At 33.7% G+C, this 14,007-nt stretch overlaps 3 protein-coding genes and 1 pseudogene across 3 annotated transcripts; 2 read left to right on the top strand and 2 right to left on the bottom strand.

Annotated features, from left to right (window-relative positions):
* On the top strand, positions 5,292–7,935 carry LOC104712763 (protein DETOXIFICATION 54-like). Its single transcript, XM_010429733.2, has 2 exons — positions 5,292–6,456; positions 7,282–7,935. The coding sequence occupies exons 1-2, from the start codon at positions 5,485–5,487 to the stop codon at positions 7,846–7,848; spliced, it is 1,539 nt and encodes a 512-aa protein (XP_010428035.1). The 5' UTR covers positions 5,292–5,484; the 3' UTR covers positions 7,849–7,935.
* Positions 8,509–9,189, top strand: LOC104715811 (annotated as a pseudogene).
* Positions 9,207–10,665, bottom strand: LOC104712762. The gene is made up of 2 exons (XM_010429732.2): positions 10,479–10,665; positions 9,207–9,706 (listed from the first exon to the last, which is right to left on the bottom strand). Exon 2 carries the CDS (start codon positions 9,630–9,632, stop codon positions 9,333–9,335), a length of 300 nt encoding a protein of 99 aa, XP_010428034.1. The 5' UTR covers positions 9,633–9,706; positions 10,479–10,665; the 3' UTR covers positions 9,207–9,332.
* LOC104712761 (protein-tyrosine-phosphatase PTP1) lies at positions 10,818–13,494 on the bottom strand. Its single transcript, XM_010429731.2, has 9 exons — positions 13,133–13,494; positions 12,958–13,054; positions 12,796–12,878; positions 12,551–12,691; positions 11,830–11,964; positions 11,582–11,730; positions 11,359–11,500; positions 11,184–11,269; positions 10,818–11,092 (listed from the first exon to the last, which is right to left on the bottom strand). The coding sequence occupies exons 1-8, from the start codon at positions 13,328–13,330 to the stop codon at positions 11,186–11,188; spliced, it is 1,029 nt and encodes a 342-aa protein (XP_010428033.1). The 5' UTR covers positions 13,331–13,494; the 3' UTR covers positions 10,818–11,092; positions 11,184–11,185.

Raw genomic sequence — 14,007 nt, 5'->3', positions numbered from 1 at the left:
ATCTTCTACTGGGTTTCTGGGCAGCCGTACGTGCATTATTTGCCTTTAGTTTTATTAATCCAAATAAAATCTTTAATGGATTAACTTCAAATTTAGTTGGTGGTGACTTGGGATGACTGATGGATTCTGACTTATATGATATCATGAGGCATGTTTTGAGGGTCGTATCGCATTGTTTAAAAGGTTTAGTTCAGCTTTTAAAACAAAATAAATTGGATGGTTAAGATAAACTAGTAATACAAATCTAAAATAATTTCAGAACTGAAAAAAAGAATGTGCAAATATACCAATTGCACTCTTTCAAAATAGATATGCATGCACGTATTGAGTTTTATATCAAAAAACTGAATTAGTCATACAGTTATTATGTGAAAAAAAAACTCTAGTAATCTTTTTTTTTTTTTTTTTTNGCAAACAAACTCTAGTAATCTAGTACGAAAACAAGATGAGTAATCTAGTGCGATTTTGTTTTTGTTTATAATCTGTTTTATGTTTTTAACTGTTTGACAAAAAAAAAATTTCTTTCTTGACATAAATAATACTCCATCTATTTCATAATATAGGATGTTTAGAGAAGTATTTTTGTTTCACAATATATGATGTTTCCAACTTTCTATCCAATTTTAAGATTAATTTTATATTTTATATTATACAGTATTGTTTATGATTGGTTAAACTTTTTTAAAGTAACTATTTCTTAATATGCGTGTTTTAACTAAAACATCCTATATTTTGAAACGGATGGAGTATTTTTTTTTGTGTGTGTAAAACAAAACATCTTGTAAAGGAAACTAAAAAATGTCTCAATAAATATTAGAGGAGGGTGTATTGAAACAATGATTTTGAAGGATTTTATGGGATTTAGGAAACTTGGAATTTTGATAGATTTTAGGGAAGTTGGTATGATTTATGTTAAAATTCTTTCAAATCCCACCTAAAACCATGAGATTTGGATTTCTGTATTTTTAACTAAACAAATCCTCTCAAATCCTCATAATTCCTAAAATTATTAAAATCCAAATCCACAAACTGTTTTGAATAACAGTAGATTTTTAAATCATCAGTTTAATAACAGTGTATTTCAGGAGACTTTTTAAAATTCATGATTGAATAACATAAGATTTGTAACTTTTATACAAATCACTTAAAATGTTAAGTTCCCTTAGTAGTATTTTTGTCTTCGAACTTGTAAAACATTAATATCACCTATCCCTCATACCTGTTTTATTGCCAACTTTTGACATAACTTCACTTATTTTGTCAGGGGACTGTGCACGTGCAAGTTGCAACCTATCTCTCTCCTTCCATATTTACTGATCGCTTGTATCGCTCTAATAATCAAATTCCCAAAACAAGGGACGTCAATTTTGATAAGTGTGTTACAAGTATATTTTTTTTTATGTGTATTTACTTTGGTATATATTGATCCATAAAGTTTCTACTGTCTGATGCCTCCATAAGTATATACGTAAACATAATATTCGCAACAGAAAACTATGATGATCTTTCTAATGTTTCAACATGTTTAATCAATTAATATTTACTTTTTGGAGAAGGCATGATTAGATATACTCTAAATGCACAAAGTACATTTTAATAGAAGTTACAGAATAATTGTTTATAAAACAATTAAATATATATATATATATATATCTTAAAAACATAAAGAGTAATCTTCAGAATACCGACGTATTGAGATTCATAAGTATTTCACCACTCAATATGTACTCAACACATGGAACATCCTATTCTGTGTTGTTATGCTGTATTTTATAATTAGTAAAACTGACTCGATTGAAATCATGTTATACTCTAGTTTGCTTGTTTAAAGTTTAAGAATAATAAAAATGGATAAAAACGTATCACGGTGCAAGTGTGGAAATATTTTTGTTCAATGCTCAACAGTTATCCGAACTATTTAATTTATTTGTCGTTATAATAGTATCAATGTTTATATATTCATTTTTTTCTTCTTTTATAATAGTACTAATATTTATTCAGTGATGATTTTTTTTCCAACGTATTCCTTATGCAAATATAATTATGTCAACTAAAATATGTTGGTAAATTTTCTATATCCAAATAATTACAAAGAATATTTGTTACTAATTAAAATGATTAGAAAAACAAATAAAAATCAGTTCATTCTATCACTCTAGTATTTATGAATCATATTCTTGTGTTGTGCAGTTAAAGGATCACAAAACACTAATACCCTGTTCATTTTCTTCTCATTCTAGAAAAAACATATTGATATCGACATAATTTCATCAAATACGACATGATTAGAGGTTATGATATTTGTTTTTAGGAGGTATAGACATATGTATCCTCATTGTCAAATCAAGAATATATGAGAAAATGCAAGAAAATGAAACTTTTGAAACTATGAAGCTATTGATTTTGAAAAAAACATATTTGATAAATTCATTCGCAACAAAATATCTAGATATCTTCGATACTAAATTGATATTCAAAGAGAAAGCATGAACCCAAAAAGTTGAAATACCAAATAAAAATTTCAAGTTATTGATCTTCTTAATCATTTCATTTATAATTATATATACATATATATACAATGTTTATAATAATGTCTAACTTAATCTAATACCAAGTAACTTTCTGTCATTAAATATGTATGATCTTATATATTCAAAATAAACATGCTTAGATCAAACTAATATTTTTGAATTAACTTTTCATATCCAAATTGAGATTTCATCCAACAATTTTTACACAATTTTAAGAAACAAATATATAGTGTAACTCATGCCATAAGAAATGGAGCGGTAAGTAATAGCAGAAAATAACAAAATATATAAATTTATAAATAATTAAATTAATAAAACATTATATCGATTTGAGTCATTAACTACAGCTGTGACAACAAATATTTTTGAAAATGAAGACGTTACAAAAGTTCATTAAACCGCTATAAATATTTTCCATCGTCTCTTGCCGCTTTCTTAGATAATCATTCTTTTGTAATTTGTTGTTTTGATCAATGGTGACACAAAAACCGTTTCGTTTTTCCCCAATATACAAACAAATAGACCATAAATATTACTAGTTTTTTGTACTTAAATATACACAATTATATAAAATGAAAATGTTTTCATTAAACACTAAAATGTAGAAACTTTGAAAAATAATATTAAGAGATGCTTTAATAATCATATGTTATAACTTTTACTCTAAATAAAACTAACATTAACAAAACATAGGATTATAATAATACATTTTGTGTTGAAAACATAAATTCATAAAAATATTAAAATAATACTAAAAATCTCTTATTTTGAAATAGAGGGAATACATTTTATATATATTTGTAACTCCTTTTTCTTTATTTATTGCAGCTTTTGCTCCTTTCATTTTCAGGAGACAAACGAACATACTTTATTTTCTGCATTTGAACTTTTGTTTTCTTCTACGTTTATTTTTTCTACCTCCCCTGTCTCCCGTAAACTCGTAAAATTATTCCTCCCATGGCTTCCTCTCTCATCCTCTCTTTTTGAATTTCACTACTGTTTGATGAAATCGCTCTAATAATCTAATTTTCAAAATTTCCAAAATTTCCAAAATAACGGACGTTAGTTTTGATAAGTGTGTTACAAATAATTGGATATATGTGTATTTACTTTGGTTTGATCCATAAGGTTTCTAGTGTCTGATGCTGCAGTTAGTGATGCATCCATAAGTGTATAGGTAAACATAATATTCAAATCAGAAAATTATCATGATCTTTCTAATGTTTCTACATGTTAGTCAATAATTATCTACTTTTTGGAGGAAGGCATGCTTAGATATACTTTAAACACACAAGCCATATTTGAATAGAAATTACAAAATAATTTTAATGAAACAATTTTTAAAAAAAATATTTAAAACAGAAAAAGTAATCTTCAGAGTACCGAAATAAAATCCAAATAATTATGACTCTAGTATATTTGTTACTAATTAAAATAATTAGAAAAAATAAAATTCAGTTCATTTTATCACTTTTGTATTTATGAATCATATTCTTGTGTTGTGAGGTTGAATGTTGTGAGGTTAAAGGATCACAAAACAAACATACCTAGTCATTTTCTACTCATTCTAAAAAAATGACATATGGATATCTACATAATTTCATCGAATATGACATGACTTGATGTTATGATATTTGTTGTTGTGAGATATAGACATATGTATCATCATTGTCGAATCTAATATATTTATATGAGAAAAAGGCAAGAAAATGAAACTTTTGAAACCATGAAAGTATTGATTTAAAAAACACATATCTGATAATTTCATTCATGACAAAATATCTAGATATCTTCATTACTAAGTTTATACTTAAATTAAAAGCATGAAACCAAAAAGTCAAAATTTTGCCCATATAAAAATGTTGAAACTTTTACCTTATAAACATTTGAAGTTATATCTTCTTAATCATTTTTTTATAATTATATAAAATATGCAATACAATGTTTATCATAAAATTAAATCTATACCAAGTAAATTTCTGTCACTAAATATGTATGACCTTAAAAATTCAAAATAAATAATTTATGCTTAAATCAAACTAATATATTTGAATTAACATTTCATATCCAAATTAAGGTTTTATCCAACAATTCTAGGAAACAAATATATAGTGTGACTGATGGCATAACATATGACATTGTAATAATTTATTTTAGCAGTAATTAATAGCGTAAAAGTGATAAGAGCACAAAATCCATTAATTTATAAATAAGTAATTTAATATAACATTAAAACGATTTGATTCATGCATTAACTATAATTGTGACGACAAATGTTTTAAAAATTGAAAACATAAGAAACTAAAATATATATTTTAAAATTCTATTACTAAACCGTTATAAATATTTTTATCGTTTCTCGCCGCTTTGTTAAATAATAATTCTTATCTTTTTTATTTTGTTGTTGTGATCAATGGTGACACAAAACCGTTTTGTTCTTCCCTGCTATACCAACAAATGGACCATATCTATTAATTTATTGTATTTAAAATATATAGTCCTATATAAAATAGTTAAACACATATAGAAACTTTGAAAAATAATATTAAGAGATACTTTAATAATCATATATTATAGAGTTAATTCTCTAAATAATACTACCATTAATAAAATCTAGGATTAAATAACAGTATTTATTTGTATTGAAAACATAAATTCAAAAATATATTAAAATAATATTAAAATCTCTAATTTTGAAATAGAGAAGATATTTTACATTTATTTATTTGTAACTCATTTTCTCTATTTATTGCAGCTTTTGCTCCTTTCATTTTCATGAGACAAAAGCAGACTTTATTTTCTGCATTTGAACCTTTTTTTTTTTCCTACCTCCTCTGTCTCGTGTACTCGTAAAATTATTCCTTCCATGCCTTCCTCTCTCATCCTCTGTTTCACTACTACTGTTTGATCAAGTCTCCTAAAAATCGAAAAAAAAAGGAAGAAACTCTTTCAAATGGCCGACAAAACCGAATCAGAAGATTTCACTTCCCATAAACACCCAACTCTTCCTCAAGTCATAGACGAACTAAAAGAGCTCTGGGCTATGGTTTTACCAATCACAGCTATGAACTGTCTAGTCTACGTACGCGCCGTCGTCTCCGTTCTTTTCCTCGGACGGCTCGGTAGTCTCGAGCTAGCCGGAGGAGCTCTCTCAATCGGGTTCACCAACATCACAGGCTACTCTGTCCTCGTAGGACTCGCCTCGGGTCTTGAGCCAGTGTGTAGCCAAGCCTACGGAAGCAAAAACTGGGATCTCCTCACGCTCTCTCTTCACCGTATGGTCGTGATTCTCTTAGTCGCCTCTGTGCCCATTAGCCTCCTCTGGATCAACCTCGGACCCATCATGCTCTTTATGGGTCAAGACCCTGATATAACCGCTACAGCCGCTGAGTACTGTCTCTACGCTCTCCCTGACCTTTTGACCAATACGCTGCTTCAGCCGTTACGGGTTTACTTAAGGTCACAACGTGTGACAAAACCGATGATGTGGTGCACGTTAGCAGCTGTGGCGTTCCATGTTCCTTTGAACTATTGGCTAGTGATGGTGAAGCTATGGGGTGTTCCTGGTGTGGCGATTGCGTCTGTTGTGACGAATTTGATTATGGTTGGGCTTTTGGTTGGATATGTTTGGATGAGTGGAAGGTTGCATAAAAGAGTGAATGAGGGTGGTGGCTCTATTACGGCGGTGGCTCAGTCTTCATCATCTGTGATGGAGTTCGTTGGAGGGTTGGGACCATTGATGAGAGTGGCGGTTCCAAGTTGTTTGGGGATATGTTTGGAGTGGTGGTGGTATGAGATTGTGACTGTGCTTGGTGGTTACTTGGATAATCCTAAGCTTGCGGTGGCTGCGACTGGGATCTTGATTCAGACTACGAGTCTTATGTATACCGTTCCTATGGCTTTAGCTGGTTGTGTCTCTGCTCGGGTACGTGTCTTTACTCTTTTTTTTTTTATAGTCAAAATTAGAGTCAAATTGACTAAAAGTTGATTAAGTGGTGAAGAGTTGAGTCAAAACAATGATTGACTATGTTGATTAAGTGGTCCATATTGACCAAGTAGATAGTACTATAATTGATTTGGGTTTACAGATTGGTTTTCAAATTCAAACTGAAGATGAAACGTTTGAAGCAATATCAATTTTTTTTTTTTTCAAGATAAAAAAATTGTGGTGGCTTTGATTAAAAAGAAAAGTACAAAAGTCTTGGAATTTGGAGATGAGAAATCATTTTATTAGTGTGACAAAAAAAAGTTTTGGAAGATAGATTTGATTAACTTTATTTGTAATATGCATAAACTTTTCTTTTTGTTTTTTTTCTTGGTTTTCCAACGACCTTATTAATGGTTTAGAAAGCTACTTATTTGTTTCCTAGTAAAGTTTCTTAGAAGGAAGGCTCTCTGTTTTCTAGCTGTTTTTTGTTTTGTTTTGGGTAACTTCTTAAAGTTTTTTTTTCACAAAAAGAGAAAAAAATAAGTGGATAAAAAACGTGGAATGTGATGAGAAAATATTACATCAACTTCCATTAATAGGTCACCTCGTGGTATGTGATTGGACGTTAACATACCTAAAAAATATAAAAAAGTGGTTGAAAAGAGAGTAGTCAAGTGTGGTCTGTATTATTATTGCCAATCTCATGACCACTCTTCAACTTCATAGAAACAACTTGTTCTTTTCCGTTTCCTTCACATGTGACATAAGTTAGGCTTCATTAACTCTTTTTTCAAACATTTGGTTTCATTAATTTTTTTTCAGGTTGGTAACGAGCTAGGTGCAGGTAGACCGTACAAGGCAAGGCTAGCAGCGAACGTGGCTCTAGCTTGTGCATTTGTGATAGGAGCATTGAATGTGGTTTGGACCGTGGTACTAAAAGAGCGTTGGGCTGGGCTATTCACGGGCTATGAGCCACTCAAGGTGTTGGTTGCTTCTGTGATGCCAATTGTGGGGCTATGCGAGCTAGGAAACTGCCCGCAAACCACAGGTTGCGGGATTCTAAGAGGGACAGGTCGTCCTGCGGTTGGAGCACACGTGAATCTCGGGTCGTTTTATTTTGTGGGGACGCCTGTGGCTGTTGGACTAGCATTTTGGTTGAAAATTGGGTTTAGTGGATTGTGGTTTGGGTTGCTTTCGGCTCAAGCGGCTTGCGCGGTTTCAATATTGTATGCGGTTTTGGCGAGGACGGATTGGGAAGGGGAAGCGGTGAGAGCAATGAGTCTAACGAGTTTGGAGATGGGGAAAGTTGGGAATGATGAAGAGTCGTCGTCGTTGTTGTTGTTGGACGATCGTAATGGGAATGATGAGAAGTTGGGTAGTGTTTTGTAATTCATTTGGAGATCACTGTGGGGTCAAAATTCAGAACTTGTTCTGTGGGGGTGGTTTTTTTCATTAGTGATGATGAGTGGTTGACTCGTTTGATTTTAATGTTTTGTTTCTGTCCGTTTTTTTTTAGTGAATTTTCTAATTGAAATCTTGGAAGCTAAATCATTATTAGACGTTGGGACATGCCATTGCTAAAAGTATCCCATACAAAGAACTCTCTTTTTTTTGTCGGGCACTTCAAGTCTTGAACTATGGAATTAGAAGAATCGTGTCATACCAATCCGATTCATACCTTATCATCCTGTTTACATATCCAATCGTTGTAGTAAACCAAGTGACAAAGAAAAGTCGAAAACTGAAGCATTGGGATAATTCTTATGTTAATGCTATTTGAGACTCCCACAAAAATAAGTGAGGTATAAAATACATTGGGAATGGTTCGTGATTTGTAAATGCAAAAGGTTGAAGAAAGGAATGGAGTAAATGAGAGAGTAACAAGAGTGGGGACTTCATTAAAAGCAATGTCTCAAAGGGTCACGCTTGATGGCATGTAGGACTTGATGATGACGAGACATCTGAGATTTTGTTACTCCGTATTTTAAATGTACCTTTCGATAGAGTTTATATTTTTGCACATTCTTGTGCTTATCAAGTTATCAGTATATGCCAAAGAAATTAAAACCAAACAGTAAGAAGATTTCAAAAATTAATGAGAAAGGATCAAAGAATGTGAAAGCCTTTGAAAAGAAAGAGAGGGATCATGTGAATCCAACACATCTTAATTTACTCTCACTCTTCCTATATATCTTATCTTAATTCATGATTCATCTCTTCACCACATTTTTCTTCCTTTCAAAAACACTTTCTACATACGAGAGCTTGAACTATAAACTTCAAATTTTGTTAGGAATGAAATACGTATCTTTATTTGCGATTGTTCTTCTCCATCTCTTTGTTAGTAGTAATAGTTTCCAACGGGATCTCTTCAACTGTGAGTAATTTTTATGGCTATTTATTACATGATTCATGTTTAGGAGACAATGAACTTATTATATCATCTTGGTTGGTTCTTTTATTTGTTGTAGATGTGGCGAGTGGATCAAGCATACCTGATTGTTCGAACGCATGTGGTCCATGTAAACCATGCAAGCTCGTTGTGATCATTTCCAAGTGCTCAGCCTCCGAGGCTTGCCCTCTCGTCTACAAGTGCTTGTGCAAAGGCAAATACTATCACGTGCCTTCCCTCACCTAAAGCCTTCCTCATCTCACGTGACCACTTTTTTTCCCTTTTACGTTTTCAATGATCTCTTGTTGCTTCTCACTGTCACCTTAGCGTGTGGGTTTGATTTGTAATACCAAAATTGAATAAACGGCCAGGGAAAATATTATATTATTGGTTTGCAAACCCAATACAAAAACAAAAAAAAGCTTAGTAGTTGATGAACAAACTAATATACTATTCCTAAGGGAAGAGTCAGGGTCTGAATTTAAAGCTCTGTCTCGATTTCGTTGAAGTTCCAGTCTCTGACAAGGTCTCTTCTCACAGCACGGCTTCGTACTAAGCGTGGTGAGGCTCCTTCACCTGCTTGGAAATTGGGTTGTGGGGTTACCTTTGAGGATGATGCAGGGAAAGTGTTTGATCTAGCTGCTTGAACAAGTGAGTTCCTTGTGAGGCAGCTGGCAATCACAGAGCATCTACCTTCGTTGTCTGAGCTAGAAACAGAGTAGCTTCTAAATGAGTGGGATGGGCTCTCTACACTATGGCACACGAGGCACGCAAAACTCATTTTTTTTAATCTGCCTCGGTAAGTATCTTCTATACGGGGTTTGAATCACAAACACACTTGCTCTTTAGAATTACCTGCGTTTAGACATAATCCAATGGTTTCAGAAACAGACGAATGGAACATAAGATAAAAAGTCTGCTGCGAGTGATCTCTCATTTCTGTGGAACAAGTTACTTAAAAAAGGACCCTTCATTGTGGAGAACAAGAACTAAGCTAACCATTCACCAAAGTCAATTCCTTAACTCACGAAATCTAAGCAAAATCAGACACCGTTTCAAACAGCACTCTTTGGCTGACACTGCATCAATAAGATCATGACAATATCTTCTTGAGGATGATGTTCTACTAACATCTACATTAACAGATACAGAGCACAGACAAAAGCTCATTACTTTCTCCCCGACGAAGAATGTCCATGAACACTAGCTACTAAGAGGTGGCAGCTCCCAAACCATCAATGAGAAGTGTACATAACCAGACTCATGTGTTCAACATCTATAGACAAAGGCTTTATAGACTAAGACTCCATTTTCAGCAGCAAAAGGAGGCCAATGAGAATTAAACATCTTCGAATAAGAATTCAAGCGAATACACTATGATACACCACAAAAAAAAACCCCATCTCTAGCTTAGCCTAGATCAAGCTCTATGCCTATCTTACTCATCACTGCTAGGGCTCAGCTTCCGAACTACAAATTCAAACCTATATATCTTCAACTACAAATTCAAACCTAGATACACTAAAATCAGCTAGAGCAAGATCGACAAGAATTCAATTCCAATTGCGCGCTAGAGCAAGAGAGAGATAGAGAAAGAGTTGAGATCTGGAGAAGCAAAGCTTATTACCTCTTGGGTGATTCTCTCGAATTGAATTCGGTGTCCAGAGAAGTGACGACGATTACTTTAATTTCGAATTCGAGGTAATCCCCATCGTCATCATCACGAGGATCCAGAAACCAAAGCCTCGATTTGGGGGTTTATAGCTAAGTTTATTGCGCGTGTCCGACACGCGCCGCCACATCAAGCGAGATTTCCCGCGTGCGACGATGACACGGACATGCTAGTAAATGTTAACATACGCCATTTCATTTAACCCGCTTCCAATTTCTGAGAAACTTGGTTTAGTCTAAACCATTAAAATATTCTTCGGTTCTTGTACAATTCCAACCAATTCAAACCGGTTCATAGTCTTTTAAAAACAATCTTGCATCATCATTAGCAAATTCTTATGCTTCTTTTAAATCAGAATTTCCACAACAGAAGTAAGAAAAATAAACCTATCACATCTGGAAATTTACAGAAATTGTGAAGTCTTAAACGAGAGTTGATAATTAGAGGAAACACTAGAAGGATTTTATCCACTCCGCTTTCTTCATGATTCACATAACGAAAATAATACAGTTGTGCATATAGATGCCATTTCTTCCTCTTTACCACTTGTAAGCAGAAGACCATTCAAGCTGTGGATCAAAGGACAGACAATACAAGAGAGATTTATTAGATTTTATAACAGGTAGCGCTCACTCGGATTTGCTTGTTGAGATTGCATACCTTTAGGAACTCGTTCCAGCATTTGTCCCTCCAGTTAGATCTTCTAATTCATCAACAATCGCAGTGTAGCAAAAGAAGTATTGATCCTTCGATAAAAAGTAAGTACTAAACAAGTCAGAACACTAATGTGGTGAGGTAATATGGTAGCTAAAACTTGTAACCCCCAAAGATTTACCATGGTTTGAACCATCCCAATGCGTTGACTACGGAATTTTGCCACAGTTTTAGCAAGATCCAACGCAGACATATCGCCAGCAAGAACTCTCTGGATTGTGTTATGTATCGCACAGTATGTTCCAGTTCTTCCTATACCTGCGCTGATAAATTTAAAAACAATTCTCTCAGGAAACATTGAACACCACTTGCATACAGGCACACTCATTGACATGGCATCGTACCTGCAGTGCACAATGATTGGGCCAGCACTAGGCGGTACTTGATATAGTCTTTTTAGAATTTCACGGACAGCCACAGTATCCTTGGGAACTCCATGATCAGGCCACTCTGGATACTGAATATGCAGAACAGACATGGGCTGATCCTCCGTCTGAAACACGTCGTTCATAATGTGAAACATGCTAGACCTTTAAAGAGAGAACTTGCTCGGGGAGAAATATACAGAAGCAAACTGATATAGGATTCTTACCTCCTTGTATTTAACCTCAAGGTTCCGTAACATCAGTGAAGTGTCAGTAGTCTTTATCCACTTTGTCATCACAGATATGTTGCCAAATTCTCTAGGTCCATCTCCGGCTTGAAAATAGTCACCACATTTAACAGTCTGTGACAAGAAGACAGATAAGTTCGAATGAAAAAACAAACTAGATAAGTTTGTTTTTAAATCAACATAAGCGAGACAGTTATCTATCGTCATCACTGTAAACGAAACATTCAAACCTTACTAACAAATAATGAACTAATGTTTGATTGAACAAGAGGAATCTACGGTTGAGTAGACCATCAAAACCAAATGCTCACAACAAATATACCAATATTCTTCCCGTCTGCTTGGATGTTATCGTCTAAAAAAAAATATAGTAATAGATGCCTTGATGATCAGATTATATGTCACTGAATATCCTAACTTAATGCCAAGCGTGAATCTATCCATTACCAAGTGAGGCTTGGTGACACTCTAGCATTAAAGATAGGTACATAGATTTACCTCAAAGGGAATGTAACACCGACCAAAAGATCAAGGGGAAGATAACATTACATCATCCTTACAAACTAACTTAATTAGGAATGAATTCATCGATCATCAAACAAATAAGATAGTGGCATTCCTGTTTCGTCAAGCAACACAACACCAAAGAAAAAAAGACTCATATACACACAACCTTTAAGTTAATGAAAGCAGAGAGTACCTTATAATTGTCAACCAATCGAGTGAGCATAACAATGATTGGGCAATGGTGCTGAATTACCATCTCCCAGAAGTCTTCCATCGTGTGTGGTAGAGGACCTTGCGTAGCTATGAACTGAGAAATACTCTCAGAATCCGACGTCTACCATAACATAAAACCCATTGTAGAAGAAACATTCAATAATCAATAAACAGAAAGCTACAAAAAACACACACACAAGTAAATAGACTAAGAAGAAGTGTTACCTTGATTAAGCTAGCATTCACATATCCTTCTGCAGACGATCTGTAATCTTTACATGGATTCAGAACAATCCTGTTATTGTCAACTAAAACCAAAAAGCCAATCCGATTAGAACTATACTCTACTTAGCATATTTGCAAATAAAAGGAAAAAGGAATATTTACATGGAACAACATCTCTGTATCTGTTCTTCTCAATATTAACATTGTTCATAGCTAGTGTACAGCTTAGCAGCATCTCCGTTGGCCTCAACCTATTAGCCTGCGTTGCGTTCGACTAGAGTCTATTAATACATACGTAATTGTGAATAAGAGACTAGAGAGAGGATGGATCTGTAACCTGTAGATTGGCGAATTCATGAGCGATCGAGTCGGGATTTTCGATTTTTTCCCGGAAAACGCCGAGAGCTTGACGGCAGTAGTTGAGCTGATCGGGAGATAGAGAGAGTATCGAAGGAGGAGAATCAGCGGATGAGAAATCGAAACGATTCGAGCCGGTGGAAAGAGTCGCGGCGGAAGGAGTCATCCCTGTCGCCATGTCTGATCGACGGTGGGATCTAGTAGCGCGACGGCAGGAACTGAAGTTGCCCGTCGTGTGAGGCGGAGTGAGAGAATCGGAACCTTTTTTTTTTTTTCTGATCAATTTGAAGTTTTCTAATTGGCTTGGGCTCTTTCTCTCTCTCTCTTTCTTTCCTCTCTATACAAATAAAAAAGGAAATGGTTTGAAACTTTGAATATTACAAAAAAAAGAAACTTTGAATATTAATTAGTGGGATTTTACTAAGTTGCATTTTTTTATTTGATGCACCATCTTTGACTGTTGATTATATGACAATTTCCTTCTTCTTTTTTTAATTTTCTTCTAATTATTAAAGTTAACGACCATACTCTAAATGAATCTATTTTTAATATTTTTTCCTTTGTTTCTATCTAATTATTAAATTTGATGACCATACTATAAAGTAATCTATTTTATATATAATTTTAGCAAAGCTTTTAAGCAAAGGAACCATATAGAACTTGTAATTTTTTTATTAAAGCTATTATAAATTCTGAAGAAGTTTAAATACATAGATAATTTAATCAATTATTTAAAACGGGGAACCTCACTGGATAAACTATAGTGGGCCTTAGTGTAGTGCAGTGAAGTGACTTTAGTGCAGTGGCAGGAGGTAAGTCCATTTGTAGAAGGCACAATCACACAGGGATCGAGTT

This window comes from Camelina sativa, chromosome 9 (assembly GCF_000633955.1).
Source record: "Camelina sativa cultivar DH55 chromosome 9, Cs, whole genome shotgun sequence".
In the NCBI taxonomy this organism is placed as follows: domain Eukaryota; kingdom Viridiplantae; phylum Streptophyta; class Magnoliopsida; order Brassicales; family Brassicaceae; genus Camelina; species Camelina sativa.
This window is presented reverse-complemented; position numbering and strand designations above follow the sequence as displayed.